Raw genomic sequence first — 24043 nt, 5'->3', positions numbered from 1 at the left:
TTTAGTTATCCATTATTTTGGCGAATTAATTGTTTAAATTGTCTAACCAGTTTTGTCCCCAAGTCTCAGATAGTAGCATTGTTTTCATTCCGTTCAGCTCAAAAACAGACAAAAAACTCATTATGTCCATAATAATTACAGAATTGAAGTTCATTATGTTCATACTAAGTTCAGAATTTTAATATGATTTTTACTATGAAATGTCTATAAAGTGCCATGATCAGAACTCTGGCCATAGTAAAAATCATAATGAAATTTTTATGATTCAGTACTGAAATATCATGAGACTCAGGTCCGGGCAAGCCCACTAAGCTGGGCGGTGGGGTGGTTGGGCAAAAGAGAATAGATCCTAACATTGATATGTTAGTGTTATAAAACTTACGCATATGGTGTTGTGTATCCAGAGTCAGCATAGAACCTCAACTGGAAAGGAATCTCATTAGTGCCGCGTACATATTGTTCATCCTCTCCAATCACTGAGAAGTTGGAGTCGACTACGCCTGGAAAATTAATCCCGTCATAAATTATAGTGTATTTTTAAGGTGTTTCCATTTCAATTTATTTATGGAATTTCGATGGGTTTATATTTCAGAACTTCAGTTTTTTGTTCGTTTGTTTCGTGTATTTTTTTGTTATTCGGTCAATACTTCTGTCATAACTAACGCCGCATTTATGACAGTTGTTTCAATTTTATTTTATTTGTTAAATTTTTGTGGTTTTTTGTTATTAACCAATGCGACGATATCAACAAAATGATTCAGACACTGTTCTTTGAAATATGGAAAATATATTTTAATTTAAGTTGTAAGTTGTTTTATGACAAGGTATTGCAGTCAACATGGCGGAAAATTGGAAGTTAAATTTGTCTGCAGAAATGACCCGAGTTTTTATTATGTACACATTTAGCTTTAAAGTGTAGTTCAAGATAGGAAAAGATGATTGGGAGAATCAGTTCAAGATGCAATTTTTCTGACAATTAGTAAGAAGAAACGCTACAGGCAACTGAGAACAAAAAAGGGTAAACGCAAAATGAAATTAGTGAGCTATTACACTACATAGAAGACAAATATTTTAATTATTTTTCACCGTTTTTTCAATTAATTCTCATTAACTGATACATTCTAAACCCATCAGTGCTTTCCAGCGTTTCCTAGTGCTTATCAATGTTCTCCCAACAAAACGACTCAATTTCGAAGTTGACCTCAGAAATTGCTTTTTGTTCACAAAGCATAATATATGGCCTCTTTATGTTACAGTTTGTGTCTATATCTTGCCATTTTATGCAAGATCTTGATAAATCCCGCAAAACTTGAAACATCTTGCCAAGTTAAGATCTTGACTCAATTTAATCCATTTTTTTTTAGTCATTATTCAATTTATTAATTCTTAATAATTTTTGATAATTCTTGCTTAATCTTATGATTTCCTGATATATCTTGTCTTTGAGTGCTCTTGATTTTTTAATACTTGATATATCTTGCCATATCATGGTTAATCTTTCTGAAAATCTTGCCACGATCTAGTTTCTTGACAGCCATGCAAAGAACTTGCAAGATCTTACATATTTTGATCTTATCTTGTCATGTAACATGGAAAGACGGTGGCAAGATTATCCATGATTAAGTATGTTCCTTATCAAGGTGTATCAACTTTTGATTCACAGCGTAACGTCCTGTTCGGCACACAAAAAAGTTATTTCATCAAATAAAGTTTGTTGTTGAGCCGACTCAAAGTCAGGCTCAAAAATTATATAAACAATAGATGAAATTGAGTGTTTATCTTGAAGGATCTTGCGAGGTGCTTATGAAATGAATTCAACCTTCCACGGAATTTTCTGAAACTGGCGCTACCCTTCAAAACATCTCGTGATCTTAATTTGCGAGATTTTTGCTTGAACAGATTTATTTTGCGAATTCTTGAAACGTTTCACAGAAAAGGGATTAAATCTGTAAATCTGTTCTTGTATTGAGCTCAGTACCTTATGCGTCTTTTTATTTAATGTCTAAATGACACGTTGAAAATTTCTCCTTTTGGTAGTTCAAATAGATTCCCAAAATCTTGAATTGCTAACACATACTTTCACGAATTTGAGAAGATTTGTCAATTGAGCAAGAAAAAAACCTTAAATGTACTCAACATATATAAAATTAAATTTTTTTTGTCATTTTGCGCATTTTAAAATCGCATATTGAAAGCACGCGTGGCTATATAATTATAAACAAAACCACCCGCCTCATAAAAACGTCACACATTTGGTAATTAAACTCATAATATTCAAAACAAAATGTTGAAGTCTAATGGTTATGCATTCATAAAAATCCCTGGCTGATTATCATTGGCTTTTTTTAACATATTTTTGTATTTATTGGCTGTTGAATTTATCAGTGTTTTTTTTCTCCAGACACCTAATGTTTCGAAAAAAAGTATTTTCTCTTTATATATATATATATATATATATATATATATATATATATATATATATATATAAATTTATATATATATATATATATATATATATATATATATATATCAACCAATTTATAACAAATTGCGTTTTGTTTCACGAAAACGTCTTATCTAGTTTGTAATTCATTTGTTGTACAAAAAAACAGAGCGAATTTTTTAAGAAATAGTTAAAAGGAGTAATTATTTTAATGTAATGTAAAACAATTCATCTGATGTACAAAATTAAAAACCGCATGAGGATATTATTTTAAAAAAGTTTTTGTTTCATATTGAAATCAACCGAAATTTCAGAAATGACATTTTATCATGATAACATTGATATAAATATTTTTCGAAAAAAAAAGTATTTTCTCTTTATATATATATATATATATATATATATATATATATTATATATATATATATATATATATATATATATATATATATATATATCAACCAATTTATAACAAATTGCGTTTTGTTTCACGAAAACGTCTTATCTAGTTTGTAATTCATTTGTTGTACAAAAAAACAGAGCGAATTTTTTAAGAAATAGTTAAAAGGAGTAATTATTTTAATGTAATGTAAAACAATTCATCTTATTTTAAAAAAGTTTTTGTTTCATATTGAAATCAACCGAAATTTCAGAAATGACATTTTATCATGATAACATTGATATAAATATTTTTCGAGTAAAAAATAGAGCGTGGATAATGAGATGTTGAATTGGAAATATGAACTTAGATACAGTCATCACTATCTAATATAGCGCATAAGCTTTAACTCCTACTGCTCGAGCTATATTGCTAAGCATTTCGCCGCCGCGCTCAGCTGAGCTTGTTGTTGTTTGCGGCTATTCCTCTGCTGCTGGGCTTGAATCGCCAGCCAGTGGATTGAATCCTCGTAGAGTTGGAAAAATTGCTTCTACTACAAATTCACTGCTTTTTATGGTGGTGGTTTATACTTTTTGCCAACTGGCATAGTCCGATTGGTTGATTCACTATGTCGACATAGACTACAGTAATAACACAATAGGATTGCATCACATAGCACTAAAAGTTATTGAGTTTTGCATTGTATGTAGCACTGCTACAATATACAAATTAAACATCATAGTCACGGATTAATCGAAACTATTAATTTTTGAGATCCTAATCGATACATGGGTAATTAACGAACCTGTAAATGTTTATTTAGTGCGAACTTAGCCTAAATTAATCAAGTTGTTTTCTTTTTTGTTTGGTTTTGAACTCAAAATTTTGTGCGCTTAATTAGTTTCAAGTATATTTAAAATATAAAATAATTCCCGTTCCCAATTCTAAAGGCTTCAACGTTTCAATTGTTCAAATTCTTACCACTGGTGTTGTATGTGCACCTGACATTGATTCCACCCTGAGGTCTCACGATACTAATGCCCACGCCCGCGATGGGGGCAGAAGTGGAGTTGTCATCGCTCAGGTCAATATTATTCGTGTAGTTGATCTGCTTCGTTACATCGTCAACTGACACAAACAAACAAACACCCATTCACCACCTTCAGAGTCGTCTCTCACATATCCCGTTAAACCCTTAGCTTAACGGTCGCATAACGTAAAACCATATTTATAACATAAATGGGGGGGGGGCTATAATGGGAAAGTGGCTTCATTACAGTCAAGATTTAATCCCAGTGGAACCAGTTACGAATCGCAAAATTTATAATTATGAGGCCTGTGGAAAGAAATAACTGACATCTATGAAATCGGCCAGAATGCGAAAAAGAAAAGCAATTTTTTAGAAGTAATATTTGCAAGACGCGATTTTTATACTTTACGTAAATGGGTGCTAATAGTTACATAAAAACGCGTAAAATAGATTTATAATTTACCTAACGTACAAAAATTAAATGCACACAATTACAGATTAATTTCCAAACTTCTGTCGCAAGCAACACTCGAGTGATAGTTTAGCGGGGACTATAATTGGAAAGACCTCAAAATTTAACATGGTAGCCACTCTGCTATGTCTACGGTATGCTCAACCGTAGACTTATCCAACAATACTTAGCATCTGGCATTAAAAATTCAAAATTTGAACTTATTGAAACGTAAATTTGAGTGCCAAAAACTTTTTATAGCAACACAGTTAATTTTCAGTTATAGCTAAGATAATTAGGAACCTAAAAATGTTTTATTTACAAAAGCTCTTATACTTTTCCTTGAACATACAAAAGCATTAAAAATAGTGGAAATGAAACGAAGAAAATATGTAAAAAATATGGTATCGCACATTAAATGTCCATTTATATATAAACTCAATGAGACACTTTGTTTAAATCCTCGCCAGGTTTTATGAAACTTATCAGTTATTTTTTTAAAAGCTTGCATAAATTTTGCGCACAAAGAGAAAAAAGACTAACGGTCATTCAGTTTATTGTATCAACTCAAGAAGTAATCTCTGCTCTAATAAATACATTTATCAATCAAACTGCTGAGAGGGACTAATTTGGAAAAGTTTTTGGGAATTAAGTGTACTTTTATTTATTAAATCATTTAATTATATTGATTTTATTTTGAGTGGGCTCCAACTCAACATCAGAAGTCTAACCTGAAGCTCTTTTTTGGAAGATAAATAAATGTTTTCTTAACTTAATTAAATTTTTGATTATTAATTTTTTGTATTTTCTTTGCTGCTTTAAATTATGAAGAAAAGGCAGACCCTATCCCTTCACTGATTGAAATGTCGTTACTCAACTGTTTAGATCGGAAGTAGAGTTCATCAAAAAACATCATCACTCGGTAGTATTTTCCCATGGCGATAGCAGCCTGCTGGTTATGAATGTTAGTACACAATTATTCTCACAATGGCGAAATTATCAAACTCCGTGTAGTTGAACAACTTCGAGCGGGCGATAGCAAGCTTATGGTAATATTTTCATTCAATTTCGTTTAATCAACACCTGTGGCGATAATAGCAGTTAAATAACGTGCCAGTGTAATAACTTTTAATGCCCGATCGACACTGGAAAAACACATAAGCATTAGACTACGAGTTTATCACACTGTTTTATCGCCACTGTTACTAAGTAAACAGTGGCGAAAAAAGAGTGGTGATAAACTCGTAGTCTAATATTGAAAACAGTTTGATAAACTTGTAGTCTAAAAAAACTTGTGTTGTGTGTGGTGTGTGTGTGTGTGTGTGTGTGGTGTGTGGTGTGGTGTGCGTGTGTGTGGTGTGTATATGTGTGTGTGTAGTGTGTGTGGTGTGTGTGATGTGTGTGTGTGTGTGTGGTGTGTGTGGTGTGTGTGTGTGTGTGTGTATGACTGTGTGGTGTGTGCGTGTGTGTGGTGAGCGTGCGGTGGGATATGTGTGTTCTGTTGGTTGTGTGTGTTTGTGCGCGCGTGTTTGTGTGTGTGGTGTGTGTGGTGTGGCGTGCGTTTGTGGGGTGTGCATATATGTGTGTAGTGTGTGTGGTGTGTGTGATGTGTTTGTGTGGTGTGTATGTTGTGTGTGGTGTGGGTGTGGTTTGTGTGTTGTGTGTGGTGTGTGTGCGTGGTGTGTGTGTATGTGGTGTGTGTGTGTGGTGAGCGTGAGTTGTGTTATGTGTGGTGTGTGTGCGTGCGTGTGTTTGCGCGCGTGTGTGTGTGCTTGCGTGCGCGTGTGTGCGTGCGTGCGTGTGCGTGTGTATGTGTGTGCATGCGTGTGCGTGCGGTGTGTGTGTGTATGTGCGTGTTTGTGTGTCTGTATGTGTGTGTGTGTGTGTGTGTGTGCGTGTGTGTGTAAGTGTGTGTGTGTGAGAGGGGGGGCATGAGGACAAAACGAAGAACAGATCCGAAGAAATATCACTTACCTTTGAAAATGTAACCGTCTACAAAATAAAAATGAAAAACCAATAAAACTGTGTTCAATTTTGAAATGATCGCAACAGGTGTTGATTAAACAAATTACCACACGGTTGTTATCGTCCTCGAAGTTATCATAACACCTCGGAGTTTGATAACTTCTCGTTGGCGATAACAACCGTGTGGTAATATTCATAAGACTACAACAGTTGGATAACTTTAGTCAACTCGCGTTGCGGTAACAAGACTTGCATAATTTAGGAGTGGAAAAAACGTTGATGCCCAATTAACACTATGAGATCTGCTTTGTCACTGATTTACGAGTTTATCAAATTCTTTTATAACCACTGTTAATATATAACGGTAGCAATAAAAGAATGTGATAAACTCGTAGTCTAATTGCGTCTATGGTGGTTTAAGTTATGTAACTGCTGTAATAGGAACGAGAGCTGATTGAAAACACTACCGAACGGTTGTTATCACTTTATCAAAGTTATTCAACAACTCGGCTTCGCCTTGTAGTTTGATAACTTTTCGATTGCGATAAAAACCGTGTGACAATGTTTATTATCACATTATGCCGTGAGTTGTCTGAAAGTTTGTCACACTCTTTTATCGCCACTGTTCGAGAAGGTTTGGGACGAACTGGATTTCGCACTCAACTATTGTTTTTGCTTCACCTGTTTCGAACATACTACGGCCTTCAGATGTGTATTTGAAGAACAATCCACTGTCATCGTTAAATGCGCAGCTATATGACGTCCCAGAAACTTGATATCAAAGTATATAGAATAAAATCTTAGCCACCCGAGGGAATTAGTGCTCTGGCGCGACATGAGGGCGTTTGCACCCGAGCACTGGGCACGAGGCTCGAGCGGGACTAAGAATTTGTTTGAACGTATTCAGAGAACCAAAGGGTACGGAAGTGTTGAATTACAATTGAAATTGATGTTAAGAGTACAATTTTGCTGATTAGTGGAAAAAATCAGCTCTGTCTGCGATAACGAAGCTGCAGATTTTTTATATCGGTTTGATTCAGGTGTCAATATTTAAGATTTTGCACTAAGTCAAATGTTTTTGTCCAAAACTCTTCTTTGTTCAGAAGTCTAAATTAGGACATCAAGTTTTGGGCAAAAGATAGACTTTTATTACTTCAAGTCTAAGTTCAATCTTATAAAGTAAGCTCTCTGTATCGTAATTGAAAAAGATGTTCATGGAAAGGAAATCCATCGGACTTTTTGTATAAAAACAAAAACAAAATCAGCCCGCTTCAATCATATCCCGGGTTGCTCAACCAATCATGATTAACAATTTTGTTTGGTTTACGAAGAAAGTTTGGCTTTAGCCATAAAAAGAAATAAGCCCGACCCCCAAAAATAATTCTGCTCGACTTTACCTGGTGTCCTTTGCTATGTAATAAAAGTCAATATTTACCCCCCCCCCCCCCCTCATCTTCCCCTGGTGGGCTCTTTAAGTCTTCTTGTAATGTTTAGACTAGAGTTCGTGTAGAGTTCTCGACTAGGTTAGTATTAATTACCCATTATTGAGCTTCCGGTTCAAGAGGTCAACGCTAAAAATTGCTTAAAAAATGTAAGAATTGCGCCGAATGCTGTGAACGGTTTTTTAAAAAAGGCGGTTTCAAGCGCTAAATGCGGTGAAAGTGGTAAGAAATTATATTTTCACGCTAAAAACCGCACATCTTTTGTCAATTCACCGGTAAAAAACCGCAGCAAATCTATTTAGTAATTCAAAGTACTAACTTGACCTGACAGATCCACATTCACTGGGTGGGGATACAGTGATGCCAAAAGAGCTGTCTTCAATAAGTTGCCAGTTGATTGTCTTGTTCAACACACAACTGCTGTTGCCAGACAAAGCGTAGTCGTGGAGGTCTGGAACAAAAACAAGACTGAAACTAAACAACAACAACAAAAAGTTAGAATTGTACACTTTGAAGAATGATCTCATTGTCTCTATAACGATTAGTCTCCCCTACCAGATAAAGTGGACCACGAGGTTCATCTGACCCCTTAAAATCCCCAAAACGTATCTTACATGCAGAAAGGGCCTTATAATGTGGGATATGGCGACAAAAAAACGTTTATATTAACTGGTTTATAGTATTGAACAATTAATTATTGGGTCTCCTCCCCTATCTTGTGCGCATAAAAATTGTAGATCCTAATTACTATAGTATTAAAAAACATTATAACTGGTATTATAGTTTACAATGCCGTTGTCTCAAAATTCAACAAATTAGCTCAACATTAATTGAAATCTAATGGTAGGGGCTCTGGTTCGTAACGTCCCCACAAAAATTTTGTCCCATTACGGTTTGCTAAAAGTAATTAGGATCTATAATTTGAGACCGGTTGAGGAATTTCCCAATTTGGTAGAAATTCTTTGCGAAAACCTTAAAAGATTTGCCTTGAGGTTCTGATTGGGAATAATGAAATTGATTAAGAGCACCCGAGCTAACCGTCAGTTGCTCGTCACTCACTAATGGGCACAAACATAAACAGAACTTTTGTTCCAAAAAACTTTAGTGGGGGCGGAGCATCATGCTCAACTAGCCTTTTTTGTTCAGTAATTTTCGGCCGAACTATGTAGAACACCCGTCTAGTATAGAATGTATAATGAAAGAGATCTTTTGAATTTTATATTTACACATACTTATCAAGATATATAATTTTGAGAAAATTTAACTGATTTCCGTTGTTTTAGCTCACATTTGCTTCATTTTCACAAGTTTTTGTCAGTTTTGCTTTAAAAATATGTTAAAATTATTAACGATAGAGGTTTCGGTTTCAATATTAAGGGCAAAGAAGTGTTGCTGAAGTGTTTGTTTAAATTTGCCGGAAGGAATACCGTAAAAACTGCTGACACAATAATCTGAAATTCTTAAGAGGGGAAGTTTTTACTCCTTCTAATTCCGCTCACTATGAAAAACAAAATCCCAACGTTTTTTTTCTAATTTAACAAGATGATTATCAAAAATTCAACACTTGTTTTTCATATGAGGAATTTCTATAAATTTATCTATTTCGCTAAAATTTGGATCAATTCAGTGTTATTATTAGAGGAGCAGCGATAGCAGGGATAGTTTGGATCTAATCGTGGCTGTTGATTTTTGCAATTGAAAAATAATTGGGAGGATTTTGTTGGGGCGATGTCTTTTTTAGATATTTACGCCTTCTTTGTTTCTTTAATGTTAATTAAAGACAGGACTGATTTTAAATCAACGCTCAATTATTGCCAGATCTACTATACAATTAAATGAGGCCTGATGAAATTTTGTTATAATTCCCGTGAAAAACTTGTTGGCTTCAACATTATTCAAGATTACTTAAATGAGGGAAAACATATTGTTTGTCGAAGAATAAGTATGCAGGAAAAACAAAAGTGTTCAAATTCGAGTCCTAGAATTTATATTATAGTGAATATATTATGGTATGGTACTACGGTAACCGCTTATCTCAGTAATTTCGGATCATCAATGCATTACTAGACCAATGTCAAATTGTTGTTTATATATACTCGATTATAGCACTTGTCAATTGTTATCACAAACATTGTGTTAAGATTAAATTTGTATGTGTTTGTGGAAGCTTATTATACTTAGTAAACTTTCTTCAAATCTGCTTCAAAACTGGATATGTGTTCAACTGTTTTTGAGTAGGAGTGTTTGTGTGGCTAGTGCTAAAACTATTGATAAAACTTCTTTACTAATTTTCCCGCCAAAATTCACAAATTCCCGCTGTCTATTTTTTTCCAGCTTTAATGTGTCTAATAACTAAAGTAATGTTAAAGGAACCACCGATAACTAAAATATTGTTAATGAAACCTGTAAAATTGTATTTGTGGCTAAAAAAGACCATAAGCATTATTGCAATTACCCGGAGTACTGTTCACAAGAAAAAGAAAGTCCTTGATTTTGGATTCAAGTTAACGTTAGTATATACAAGGCAATTATGTTTTTAGCCTAAAACCCACGCTTAAAGTTCTAGGGTTTGTTACGTTTATCCGTAAACTCTGGTTACAAAACGTAAATTTTTAAATAAATATATGCGTAACTTGTTTCCTTGTTTTGCGTAACTATACTTCATCGAGGAAAATAGTTGCGATAACTTGACAATGGTTACAAAACACTGTTTTTCATTTCCTCAAAACTCAAAATCCATTGAATTTTGATTTTCAGAACTTTTTTGAGGCCATTTTGTCGTTAAATTTTTCCTGATTCTCCTAATACCTCGGACTTGCCTAACTGATAATCCATTAAAACAACCATAGTTACGAATGTTATGACCACATAAATTAATGTATATAAATGTATATAAATTTTTCCGGTACTTGTTTTAAGATTACATTTTTTGGCGTTTGTGGAAACTAATTACACTGAGCAAACTTTCTCCAAATTTGGTTGAAAATTGATTATATGCTCAATTGATTTCCACGATGCGTGTTTTTAGTGCTAGTGTGAACACTTACGATAATACTTTGTAACCAATTTGCACCATAAGTCACAAGTTCTCACAGGTCAATTTTTTAACCTTTGAAGTATCTATAATAACTAAGATTTTCTCAATTGAACGAAATGAAACCAATCCTATTTGGGGATTAACTTCGGAAATGTCCCTCTCAATACTAATTGTTAATTAAGAAGACCATTAGCAGTTTTGCCATTACCCGCAGCTTTCTACACTAGAAAATTCATTCCCTGATTTTGGTCTCAGTTAATTGTTAATAAGTATCGGGCATTAATGTTTTTATATTAATTACATTCTCAAAATGATAGGCTTGCGGGTTAAGTTTATCTGTGATTTCTCGTTTCAAAATGTAAGCTTTTTTATGATAGATGAGTATCTTTTCCCCCGTTTTGCATAACTCTACTCCATCGTAGAAAACAGTTACGATAATTGAACAATGGAGACGAAACATGGTTGTTCATTTCCACAAAAGGCAAAATTTATTGTAATTGACTTTTCATAAATTGGCGACGTAATGTATACGGATGTAAAACAGGAAATGATACATTCAATATTCGGATCTATTCTGTCCCCCCCCCCCCAGCTTATTGAGCTTAAATTTTTTACGCCACCCATGCGCACGTGCTATTTTTTACATAGTAACGTGCTATATAACAACATATAATTTATAACGGGGGGGGGGAACACTGAAGGTGGGAGGGGAGGGAGCAAAACAGCATAGATCAGGATGTATCATTGTGAATTGATAGAGACCCGATTGTAATTCTGTCTCACCTAGGGACACCCATCCGAACGAGAGTGCGAGGAAGCTGCTTGTGTTTCTGTTGAATTCTCCCGAAATAGTCACCATATATTCATCGTCCAGAAGCTGCGTCACATTAAACGTGGTGCAGTTTTCTGAAAGCACAACAAAAAGTGAACAATGATGACAATGAAAATTTACGATTAAATCACTTGATAATTTTTTTAACATGCGCGTTTATCATTGTATCTGAATTTACCGCTAAAAATCGCTGTAAGATGTAAGATTTGCGATGAATTTGAGTAAAAAGATTTGCGCTCAATGCGAAAAATTATAATAATAATAATAATAATAATAATAATAAATTGTTTCCATCAGTCAATAAGTAGCTTTTCACAATTACTTGTACAAATACAATCACATATTTGACTGTGGGAGAGCACTATTGGGCCGATGGCCCGTTCTCAAGTGTCTCGTTCAGTTTATCTGGATGAAAGTGAATCAAAATGAAGAAAGAAAAAAAAAGAGGAAGCAATATTTTTGAAGGTAGCATTAAACCTAGTGAAAACATTATTCTGGTTATGGAACGCCTTTGAGTTGTGATATTAAAACTCATACAACAGTCTGACTATGTCCTCATTACCCAAAATATAATTATCTAGAAATTGATGACAGAAATTTTTTGTTTCGGCAGTAGACATGTTTTCAATCTTTTCTATTATTTCATCATCGTAACCTAGAAGCATTCTTAAGACTCGCCTTATCCTAACTATTATTGAAAAACTGTGAAATAGATTTTTACCTTGAGTTATTTTGTTTTTAATCAACCGCTTGCTTTTTTTAAAGCAATTTTGCATTGAGAAACCCTTTGAAATTGGTGAAATATTACATTGTCCCCTTATGTTTTTTAGTGTCTGCTTAAGAACCTCATAGGCATGTAACTCCGAGGCTAAATAGATCCTATGTTTTACTCTTTCTTCGTAAGTGCTTTCAAACTTTTTTCGATGAAAAATTAGCCGCACGATACGTTTGATAACTTTGTCTATTTCCCTAATAGTTGTGATTGTTGTTGACCCGTATATCAGGACTCCGTATTGTACTATTGGCTGTATGTATGTTTTAAACGCTTTTATCATCTGTGATTCTCTCAAAACATTTCTTAGTTTATAAAAGATAGAACAATTCGACAAAAGTTTTGTGACCACATGCTTTGAGTGCTTTGTGAAACGTAGATCGTTATCTATCGTGATGCCCAGGTATTTGAAACTTTGTTTTTCTTCAATTTTAGTGTTTTTTATAAATGTTCTTGACACAACATTTTTTTGATTTTTCTTTACAAAAAGCATGCTTTTTGTTTTTTCCTTGTTCAGTGTTAGTTTATTTTTTATGAGCCAATCATTGACGTTATCTAGTGCTCTGTCGTGATCATCGTCAATTTTCGATGCAGAACTTTTGCTCTTCACAACAGTGTCATCGGCGTATAAAATAACTTTTGATTTTTTCTGGGACAAACTTAAGTCATTCATGTAGATAATAAACAACAGAGGGCCAAGAATTGATCCCTGTGGCACGCCTAGTTCTATAAGATTCAGTTTGGACTTTTTATCTCCAATTAAAGTATATTGCGTTCGTTTGGACAAAAATGATTTTAAAATGTTGTATATTGGACCACGCAGACCATATCTATAACACTTTTGCAGTAAAATCTTGTGATCGACAGTATCAAAAGCTTTCTTTAAGTCTAGAAAGGTGCATTTGGTTTTTTCACTGTTGTTGTGGAGATTTGATCTTATTTCCTCTATTAAGGTTGCAATGGCATCGACTGTGCTCTTCCCGTGCCTGAAGCCAAATTGTGAATCTGAGAGAACTTCGAAAACGTTTAGGTAGTTTTGAATTCGATCAAATATAATCCGCTCAAAGACTTTCCCTATAATTGGTAGCAACGAGATAGGCCTGAAATTTGATGGGTCATCTTTATTTCCATTTTTGAAGAATGGTATAACTTTTGCTATTTTCAAACTCTCTGGGTATTGTCCAAGTTCTATGCATCTGTTAAACAAGAGTTGTAAAGGAGCTGTTAAGCAGTCAGAAACTTTTTTAATGAAAAAATAGTTCAAGTTATAGCAATCAAGACTAAATTTGTTTTTACAGTTGTTGATAGCGTACATTACGTCATTTGCAGATATCCATTTTAGAAACATACTTTGACTCTGGTTTTCTATCGTAACGGCACTTCTTGTTAAAAATTCTGCATTCAATTTTTTCCCAATGTTTGCGAAGAACTCATTGAACTCATCTACTTTATTTTGCGAGCAGACAACTTTGGAGGACTCTGAATTGCCGGCTAAAGATCTGTAAAGCTCAAAAAAAGATTTTTTGTTTTTTACCGAATCGGTTTTAAGTAGATTTTGATAAAAAGTTTGTTTTTTAGATCTGATGAGAGATTTAAGGTTTTTACAAGTTTTTTGAAAATTTTCGTGAATTTGTGGACTTCCAGTTGTATCTGCCAGTTTCTTAAGACTACGTTTTTTCGTCGCTAAGTTTTTAACCTCATTATCAATCCAATTTTTGTTCTTTTTTTGTGTACGATATTTTTCAGGAAGGTGACTGTTTAATGCTTCTGTGAGCAATTCGTGAAGTTTTTTGAAGGCTCTGTCAATTGGTAAGAGTTCTAAACTACTTCTGTGGACCTCAAATTGATACCTATGATCCATTTCGAGTCTTTCTTTTGTAATTGGATTATCTAGGTCATGCCAATTGCGGCTTTTTAGAGCTTTAAAATATTTTCACCGCTACCAGCAGAATGTGGCGAAAAAATCTTTCACCGCTAAAATTGCAAACCTCACAAATATTTACCGCTAATTTCAACGCTTAAATTATTAGGAAATAGCAGTGCTCCAGAGTAAAGCGATAAACTTCCAGGGGGATTCATTTGTTAGACCAATAAATTGCAGTCAAAACTGCGCCCATTTCGTTTTCAGTTCAAAACAGAATAGATCTCTCAGATTTGTCTATGTAGATACGATGCAGACGTCACTGCCAAGTCTTAGTCTCAGCGGCCCAACATAACATTCCCTGCACAGCGCAGGGTTCGGGAAAAATTGTTGGGTGCCTCACATATGCTTTCAAGGTATCGGAAGTCCGGCGGTGGCCTGGTCACTTTTTGAATGGCAGTCTCGGTCGCTGGGCGGGGTTGCGGATGCCAAAATGCATTCCACAAAACTTAACGCTTCTTCGCTCAAGAGCTTCTTCGGGAAGTTCTTGCCTTCATTGCAAATTTTTGTTTTCGGTGACTATTTCAGTATTCGGTAAATGTTAAGGCGCTGTGTTTTCTTTTTCAGTTCTTGCTTCAGTCTCTCGTTGGGTTTGATCTGCTTCTTTTGGGTGTTATATTTCCAGTCTAGTGTAAATGGCTTTTTATGAGCTACTATTAAAGTATTAAAGTTCTTCTTTTTGTTCCGAGCCCTCTTGAGGGGGGAGGAACTATATACACAAGTGGTTTTTTTTGTTCAGACAGTTTTCACCGATCGATATATTCATTGTAGAGAGTTGTGAGTGGTATCATTAAAAAGTCCGTCCGGCGAAGAATATGGAATTAAACAGATTTTTTAAAATTTCGTTTTCTAGAGCGATTTATCGTGGTTTAAATTTTTATGAATATTAGACCGATTAGCGTTATTTTTGTTCACATTTTCGGGAATTTTTGCTTAAATTCCGTCAATTTTGCTAAAATATGTTAAAATTGTTAAGAAGAGTGTTATTGATTCTCTTTTTTCGACAAACAAGTTTTGTTGACTTTTTTGATTTAATTTTTTTTTGGAAAAATTCTCGGCTAAAAATTTCAAAATTCAGCCTTTTGTCGTTAAAAATAGCACGACTAAATAGTCTTTAGTCCACTTTGATTAAATTTGCCGGAAAATATCCAACGGGAACGCACTCAAAAGCAACTATCACAATATTTGTAAGCTAAAAAGTGAGCTAGTCCTACTTCCACTTCATTTGAGAGTAGTCTGAAATTAAAAATTTGCTGTTTTTTGTAACTTTACTCAATGATTATCAAAAAAGCAACAAATATTTTTCATCCTTTAACTAACAAATTTTCTAGATCCATAACATTTGAAACAATTGAGTGTTCTTAATGGACGAACAGCAACAGCAAGGCTGGTTTTGGTCCAATATTGGATTGTTAAAATCCAAAATTAAAGCGGATTGTAATCAGTTGTGTTTTTTTTTAAAAAATGCGATCTTTAAAGTTGATTAAAGAGCAGTACAATTCAAACCATCGCTCACTATAGCTCCAACTGAATTCCTAAGCAATTTCAAATTAATATATCTAGTTTTGTTAGTCTAAAGATGATGGTCGTTTTGACTTTTAAAAATGTTTGAGTTTTAAATCAGCAAAGGCTTATTGAATTTTTCCGTAATTTTTCTCTAAATTTGGTCAATTTGAAGCTTAGTTTCAGCAAAAACTCAATTTGAAGCTTAGTTTCAGCAAAAATATATATATATATATATATATATATATATATATATATATATATATATATTAGTTTTTTCATTGTGCGCTACTGCGCACTATTAGATTTTTCATTGCGCACTACACTTTCATGAGTTTTGAAGTCAATCTGGAGTAGTGATTTTGGTCACGCCGAAACAGGAAATGGAGCGAAAAAGCGAGTAGTTTTTCGCCGTTAATATGTTTGCTCTAATTTTGCAGTGAGAAAACAGTGTTTGAACAATAATTAGTTTTCTCGTACACATGCGGCAACTTCACTTTCTTTTTTACTGGTTTTTTGATTTTTTGGATCGGTTTTTCATTCTAAATGGTTTTCCTAATCCATTCATAGTTCATTTCGTTTTTTGTTTGAACAAAATTTCTATTTCTGGCTAGTGGTTTTTCGTTCACATGCGGCAATTTGACATTGATTTTTGTTTTTTTTTTCTAAAGTTTTTTTGATGTTTTTATTTGAAATGGTTTTCACAATTCACTTAAAGTCCGTTCTAGGTCTAGTTTTTTGTTTATTCAATGAACAATTTTTGAATTTTACGCCAGAACTTGTCCTGCTATGTTTTTTTTGTTCTGACAATTGTGGCCGATCGATAGTCATCGTAGAGATTTGTTCGTGGAACCATTAAGAAGACCGTCTATCGTAGAATTTGGAACAAAAAAGATATTTTTGAATTTTGTTTTTTTAAAGGGAGTTACCAAGGTTAAATTTTTGAAAGAATGGAGTGAATAATTTAATTTTTTTGGCTAAATTTTGGCGAAATATTTCAAAATTCAGACTCTCTCATCAACAAAAGCCCGAAAGAATCTTCTTTAGTCCACATTGATTAAATTTGTCGGAAGTTCCACCCAAAAACAACTAACACAATCTTTGTAAACTAGTTCTACTTTCACGTTCATTGAGAGTAGTGGGGAATTAAAATTTTGCCGTTTTCTGCTAGCTTTACTCTATGATTAAAAAACACAGCATTCATTTTTGGTCATTTAACTAACAAATTATCCAGATCTAAAAAATTCTAAACAATTGAGTGTTCTTAACGGACAAGCGGCAATAACAAGGCTAATTTTGGTCCAATATTGGACTTTTACAATCCAAAATTAAATCAAATTGTAATCAGTCGACTTTTTCTTAAAAAAAATCAAATTTTTTGTTAATTAAAGAACAGAACAAATCAAATCGAAGCTCAATGTTGATCGGTCCGATTGGCTTCCTAAGCAGCCTCAATTTCCTCAATTCAGTCTCTTAACTCGCAAGATTCAACTTTTATATAAACAATGGCTTACTGAATTTTGCCATTAATTTTCTCTAAAGTTTGTCAATTTGTAGCTTAGTTTCAGCAAAAAATGCTTCTCACTCCTCTTCCTTCAACTCAATTAAAATTAAATCTTTTTTGCTGTTTTATCTGTTAAATTATGTTTTTCTGACGTTAATACCACTAGATTTAAAAAATTTTTATCTATTTTTATGCATTGGTCATTTTTCATTTTCCCCCCTGTTTTCTAACATCATCACAATATTTAAAGTTGACATATTTCATTATTGACGTTCAAAACAAGAAACGTTTGCATAAAAAACCTTGCTAAAAATCCGTTATAAACGTTCAGAACTGTGTTGTTTATTTTTTTAAGACAAACAATTTTTTTTTATTTAATTTTTTTTCGAAAAAAATTTGGCGAAATGTTTCAAAACTCATTCTTTTGTCTTCAAAAATAGCACGAAATAAGGTTTTTTAGTCCAACTTGATTAAAATCAAAGAAGAACACAACAAAAAACAGCTATCACAATCTTTGAAAACTACAAAGGGAGCCAGTCCTACTTCCACGTCCTTTGAGAGTAGTCTGGAATTAAATTTTTGACGTTTTTTGCTAACTTTACTCTGTGATTATCAAAAAAGCAGCAATTGTTTATGATCTTTTAACAAACAAATTAACTATATGTATAAAATTTGAAACAATTGAGAGTTCTTAATGGCAATAGAATGGCTGAATTTGGTCCAATAATGGACTGTTGCAATCCAAAAATAAATCGGATTGTAATCAGTCGTTCTTTTTTTAAAAAAAAAATTGATGTTTTTTATGTTGATTAAAGAACAGTACAGCTCAAACCGTGGCTCACTATAGTTACAATTTGCTTCCTAAGCAGTCCCAAAATTGTATCTGGTTTCCTTACTTCGAAAGTTGATGGTCGTTTTGACTTTTAAAAATGATTGTGTTTTAAACAAACAATGAGTTATTGAACTATGCTACTATTTTTCGATTAGTTTTTTCAACCTGTAGCCTGGTGTCAGCAAAAAATTTTTCCTTCCTCTGCTTTCTGTTGAATTAAAATTAAATCTTTTTTGCGTTTTTACGCGTTAGGTTTTGGATTTCTGCTATGGTTTCTTTGATACTAGTAGTTTTCACAAATTTTTCTTTTTAATTTTTAGGCATTTTGTCACATTATCACTTTTTTCAGAGTACTCATACTACAAAATTAGCTTTCAAAATAAAGCACGATTGAACATATAAAAGTCTTTAAAGGCATAAGATATGGTTTAAACGTCTTTGACACCCTTTCTCGAAGAATTTTTCACATTTGTCTTTTACTCCAGTGTTTTATTTTTCTTTTTAATCGTATGCAACTTCCTGGACAATGACAAGTCTAGTAGATTTTTTGAGGAGCAATAAATAAACCAACATTCATATTGAGTAGATAGCTGATGGCTTTCATGATTTTGAAAGCATTTGTTGTGCACGAATTTTTCATCACATTTTTGTTCATTTTTGTCAAATCTGATCCTGTTAATTAAATTTGACGTTGTTGTCCTCAAGGGAAAGTTCAGTTTCACAAATTTTAATGTCTTTAAAGTATTCGTTATGAACTTACTGGCTTCGACACGGTTTTAATCTAAAACTAATTTTTGATTTTTCTCTATGTTTGACGTTCTTTTTCTAGACGTAAGACATATTCTGAATATAAACAGATCTCAAGCGCTTTCTTTGGACTGGTAAGAGAACCTATTTAAAATTTTCTTTTTGTAGCTAATGGTTACCATGGATTTTAAAATAATTATTTCCGAAAAATACAAAAAATATTACTTAATTTTGCTGTTTTTCTTTTTTTTTACTCTCTATTTGTTTCCCATTCTCATTTATGACAGGTTGCATACCACATTATTGGCTTTCGAGGAAGGCACAGTTGAACATTTTTATGGGCTAAAATCTGGCCTTAGGGCTTCGACAACGTTTTCTTGCCAGTTCTAATTGAGTTTTTTGTTTGTTGTCTTTCTTTGTTGTTTTTTTTTGTAAGAGCATAAAAAACTGAATAATGACAGGTGTTAATGCCTTCCTCTTTTGGCGTATGTGATCATAAACATGTTGTATTTGTATGAATTGCTATCGAATGGTTTTCTTTACTTTGAAATTATTTGCTTATAAACTAATAGCCAATTTTTCATTGCTGTTTTTTTGTTCTTTTTTGTCTAACTGTTACGGAGCCTCATTATAGAGTGGTGCCATATCTTTTCTAATGACGTACAAGTTTTTCTGTTTAGTTTTAGTTTTATCCGATGCTATTTTGACTTGTTAATAAGCTTTTTTTCAAAAAGATGGACATAAAGTTTTGGATATAATTAATGTTTGTTGTTTGATTTTGCTGTTCGTCTCGACTTACTTTCTTAGCAGTGGCTGATCTCATCAATCTAAAGCGGCATTTTTACTCCACTGAGTTATTTGAATTGCAGACGATCTTTTTGTTCATACACATTTCTTTTTGAAAATTACTGTTTCTCATTTGGTAGACATTTATGCCACAAATGTGGATGAGCGGGGTCGGAAATTTTTGTGCAAACGCACATTGCTGAGCCTCCTTGTTGTTTTTACGCAGGTTCTACAACTTTCTTTTTTTTTAATTCGGTCATACTTTTTTTATCACTAACTATCATGCTAAAAGGTAGTTTTGCGCGGTAACTGCGCGCAACACAAAATGTCCAAAAGTGCGTTTGAGGTCAATAGAAAGTATTTATTGTGAAACCCACTTGTTCGCTGACATTTCAGCAGAGACTTTTGCATTAGTAACTGTTTATGCCATTGCAACTTTTAAAACAAATAATAATCCTTAAAATTGGTGGCGTTCTCTCAAATTTTAAGTGAACTGGTTTTTATCAACGGCTACCGAATTCATCGACATGTCTTCCGTTATTGCTTTCCTCGAATTCTTTTGTCCTTCTCTAATTAATATGTCTACTTCAAGTTTTACTTAATATTGTAAAAGTACCCGGACTATACTATTTTTACTGTATTTTTGCCATTAGTCATCTTTTCGAATTTAATATATTTTTCAAAGCTGTCTGGCATTTTACTTAATTTAAAATATTTACATTTGTTGTCCGGCTACTTGCGTTCGAGCTCTTTATGTTGGTATGATTTGGCTTTATTCAGCTCATCTGTTCTAAATGTATCAGTTCATTATAAAACTTTTTTAAATAGTTTGAGAATTGTTGTTTCACGATGCTCAATACGCGAGCATATTTTTGATGACTGACTTGAAATTGGTCTTATGTTTTTCTACTTTCATTAGTATTTTTATTTTCAAATTGGAATCTGTGCTCTCTAGATCTGATTAAGGGTCAGCGGAAACATTCCAGTTGTTGGTTTAAAGTTTCACCAATTTTTACGATAAAGTAGGTATCGACTCCCAGTATCCGATAAGGTAGTTACGTTATATCCATTTTGCTCTAGCATAATCTGATAAGTTTTATCACTGTCTTGAATCTTGTTGTAGTCTTGTTTCTGAGTTGTCTTTTTTTCACCGTTTTTCTGCTGTTATGAAGACTGTTGTTTTATCCTGAACAACTAGCTTTTGCTGGCTCGTAACTTTGGTCGGTGTTTCTATTTAAATCTATCGATTTTTAGCTTCCTTTTGTGTCCAAAAAATGTTTGTCTGCCAATTGTAGTTGTATAAGCGTTCTCTCGGGACAAAATTTTGCTATCGGTTCCTGCTTTAATTTAATTTTTACTAAAATTGGTGCTACTTCTTTTTTCATTGTTTTTGAAAATATTAGGCAATTTTTTTATCTTTGCTGGTTTTTTGTTCTTTTTGTCTAATTGTGAACGAGTTTTTTTTGGAGTGATCCCCAAATAATATATCTAGTTTATTTACTCGAAAGATTATGGTCGTTTTGTGGCGTTGAAAATATGGAATAATTGATCCATTAAAAGTCTTGAAAGGCATAGATTATGGTTTTAACGGCTTCGATGACCCTTTCTCGAAGATTTTAATTATCTTTTTACAATATTCTTTAACTGTAGTTTTCAATTTGCCTTTTAAGTAGTATGATATTAACTGGATAATGAAAAGTCTCAATGGTTTTTTATGGAAGATCAAAGGAGCCTTTATTCTGCTTTGAGTAGATAGCTGATGGTTTTCATGACTTTGAAAACAATTGTTTTCGAGAACAAAAAAACTTTTTTAACATTGTTTAACTTCGCGTTTTTGTTCCTTTCTGTATATTTGTCGTATTGTCTCTTTAACTAGGTGTCACATATGATATTTGTCAATGGAAAGTACTAGTTTTTCAAAATCTGATGTTTTTTTTAAGTGTTAGTTACGGATTTACAGGCTTCGACAAAGGATTTTCGCACAAAAAGTAAACCAATTTTTGTTTTATCTCTATATTTAACGTTCTTTTTGTAGACCTAAGACATATCCTGAATTATAACAGGTCTCAAGTGCCTCCATTGGACGAATAAAGGACACTATTTAATTATCTCAATTTGTAGTTAATGGCTTTCTTGGTTTTGAAAACAATTGTTTTCGAAAAAAAAAGCAAAAGAATTTCTTAATTTTGCCCTTTTTCTCTTTTTTGGTCGACCTTTTACCTATACCCATGAGAGGTCCTATTCTCAAGAGAGGTCCTATGCCACAATTTTGGCGTTAAGGGAAGGCTCAAAAAAACACATATGGGGGGGAATTATGGCTTTATGGCTTCGACAGCGTTTTCTCGCAAGTTTTAATTGTATTTTTTTCTTTTCTGTAATTATTGTTCTTTATGCAACCACATGAAACATTGATTAATGACAGATCTTAACGCCCCCTATAGAAGCGTATGCAATCATAAAGAAGTGGGATGTTTTCAACTGTTATCTAATGGTTTTCATTACTTTGAAATTAATTGTTTTTAAAAATATAAGACAATTTTTTATCTCTGCTGTTTTTTGTTCTTTTTGTCTAATGGCTGCCAAGTTTTTTTTAGTGGTCCCATATCTTTTCTAGTGAATTACGAGTTATTTTGTTTAGTTTCATTTTTATCCAACGGTGTTTTGATCTTGTTAGTAAATTTGTTATTCGTCCTGACTTGATTTCTTAATAATGGTTGATCTCCTCAATCTAACGCGGCGTTTTTCACTCCACTGTTTTATTTGCGTTGGAGGCGATCTTTTCGTTTATACACATTTATTTTTAAAAAATACTGTTCCTCATTTGGTAGACTTTTATACCAAAAATGTGGATGAGCGGAGTCAACTTTATGTGCGAACGCACATTACCGAGCCTCCTTGTTTGTCTTTGTTTTCATATGCTATGTTTTTTGATGTCTTTGAAAGTTTTCAAAGTGAAAGTGTTTACTCATTTATCGATAAATAGCTCATCTACAAAAATTTGTTGTTATTAAAGTTATAAAAAGTTTATTTATTACTGTTTTCGATATTTCCGTTACATGTATGCCAAAATTCCAAGTCTTGCGTTTTTTTTTGTTTGCCGCTAATTGTTGTGGTTGTTAATGTTTTCTCGAGTTTCACAGTAGTTATTCTCTTCCCATAATCAATTGGTTGTCTCGCAGTTTTTCTCAAGGAAATCCGGTTTCTAGTAATATTCCAAAATAAGTTTTCTTTATGCTAAGGACGATTTTCTCGGTTTTAATGTTTTTCGCTGTCGTTTATGTTGATAAACGTGTTGTAAAATTTGACTCTGTTTCAATGTTTTCTATGACAAGAACTTGCTTCCCGGACCGATTCCCCGAAAATCCTGAGGCGTGTTGAGATGTTCCGTTCATGTTTTTTTTGCCGCGTCAAGAATAGCTATAGTCAATAAGAACAGCTTGTAGTCAAGTCTAGTCTGTCTGATGCAACTTAGTCTATATGCATGCGGCGCAGAGGCCACAACCAAGTCTCGTACGTCAATCACCCTGTATTACTCCACACATACATACATAAATACATACATAGACACACAAAAACAATCACTAATTATGGCAACCTTCACGTGCGCTTGAGGGGTGCTAATAAATTGCAGCCACTAAGTTGAGGGGCACAAATATGAAGTTGCCAAGGTTGCGTAATCTTGCGAGGTCTTTACACTTTGAAAGCGTTTCAAGAAATTAGCTACCTTATCGAGATCAGATCTTATCCAGAAATGTCAAGACTTACCAACAAAACTTAGGATCTTGATAAAAATTACCGAGGCACCCCAACTTTGTCCGGAAAAATGAAATCGTGACTGTTTTGGCAATCAAGTTTTATTTCATTGGGAAACCACGTGATTTATTTTAATTTTGGTATTTTTTTATGTATCGCCGACTAACTTTTGTGCCCCCTATTTTTCGCATAGTAACCTGCTATTTAACGCATAATTTGTAAGGTGGTAGCAAAAAACCCTCGGGCCGAAACATTAGCTGATCAGTTGAAAAAGTTCTCACCGGCTGGTCCAATGCAGCCGGTATCGTAAACATTTCCATTATCATCAACACTTATAAATTGCAGACCAGTTAATTCTCCCTCCGCATTGACTTCTCCGAGTATTCCAGTGATGCGTTGGCCAGAAAAATCGGTCACATTGAGCTGAAAAATGATTTAGTTAAACATCGTTTTGAATAATGATAATAATCGTAAGTAATAATAAAACAATAGTTGACAGAACTGACCCCGAATTCTTTCATGTTGTAGATCATCACACTGCTTTTTCATTTAATACAAAAGATCGAGATTATGTTTGTTCCCGCAATAATTGAGAGCTTTTTGATAGCTTTTTTTAAACAAAAAAAAACAATCTTTTTTATAAAAA

General features: G+C 33.5%; 1 protein-coding gene across 1 annotated transcript in view; it reads right to left on the bottom strand.

Annotated features, from left to right (window-relative positions):
• LOC142344881 (uncharacterized) overlaps positions 1-24043 on the bottom strand; it is a 54799-nt gene that overhangs the window by 4090 nt on the left and 26666 nt on the right. The window contains exons 7-11 of the mRNA XM_075396925.1: positions 23679-23820; positions 11531-11653; positions 8030-8161; positions 3804-3950; positions 383-500 (exon numbers count right to left, since the gene is read on the bottom strand). Of these exons, the coding sequence (XP_075253040.1) occupies positions 383-500; positions 3804-3950; positions 8030-8161; positions 11531-11653; positions 23679-23820 (662 nt within the window). The remainder of the gene's footprint in view (positions 1-382; positions 501-3803; positions 3951-8029; positions 8162-11530; positions 11654-23678; positions 23821-24043) is intronic.

The sequence above is a fragment of the Convolutriloba macropyga genome, chromosome 8 (genome assembly GCF_964194025.1).
Source record: "Convolutriloba macropyga chromosome 8, txConMacr16.3, whole genome shotgun sequence".
Classification (NCBI taxonomy): domain Eukaryota; kingdom Metazoa; phylum Xenacoelomorpha; order Acoela; family Convolutidae; genus Convolutriloba; species Convolutriloba macropyga.
Note: the sequence above shows the minus strand (reverse complement) of the source record. Positions and strands in the feature narration are given on the sequence as shown.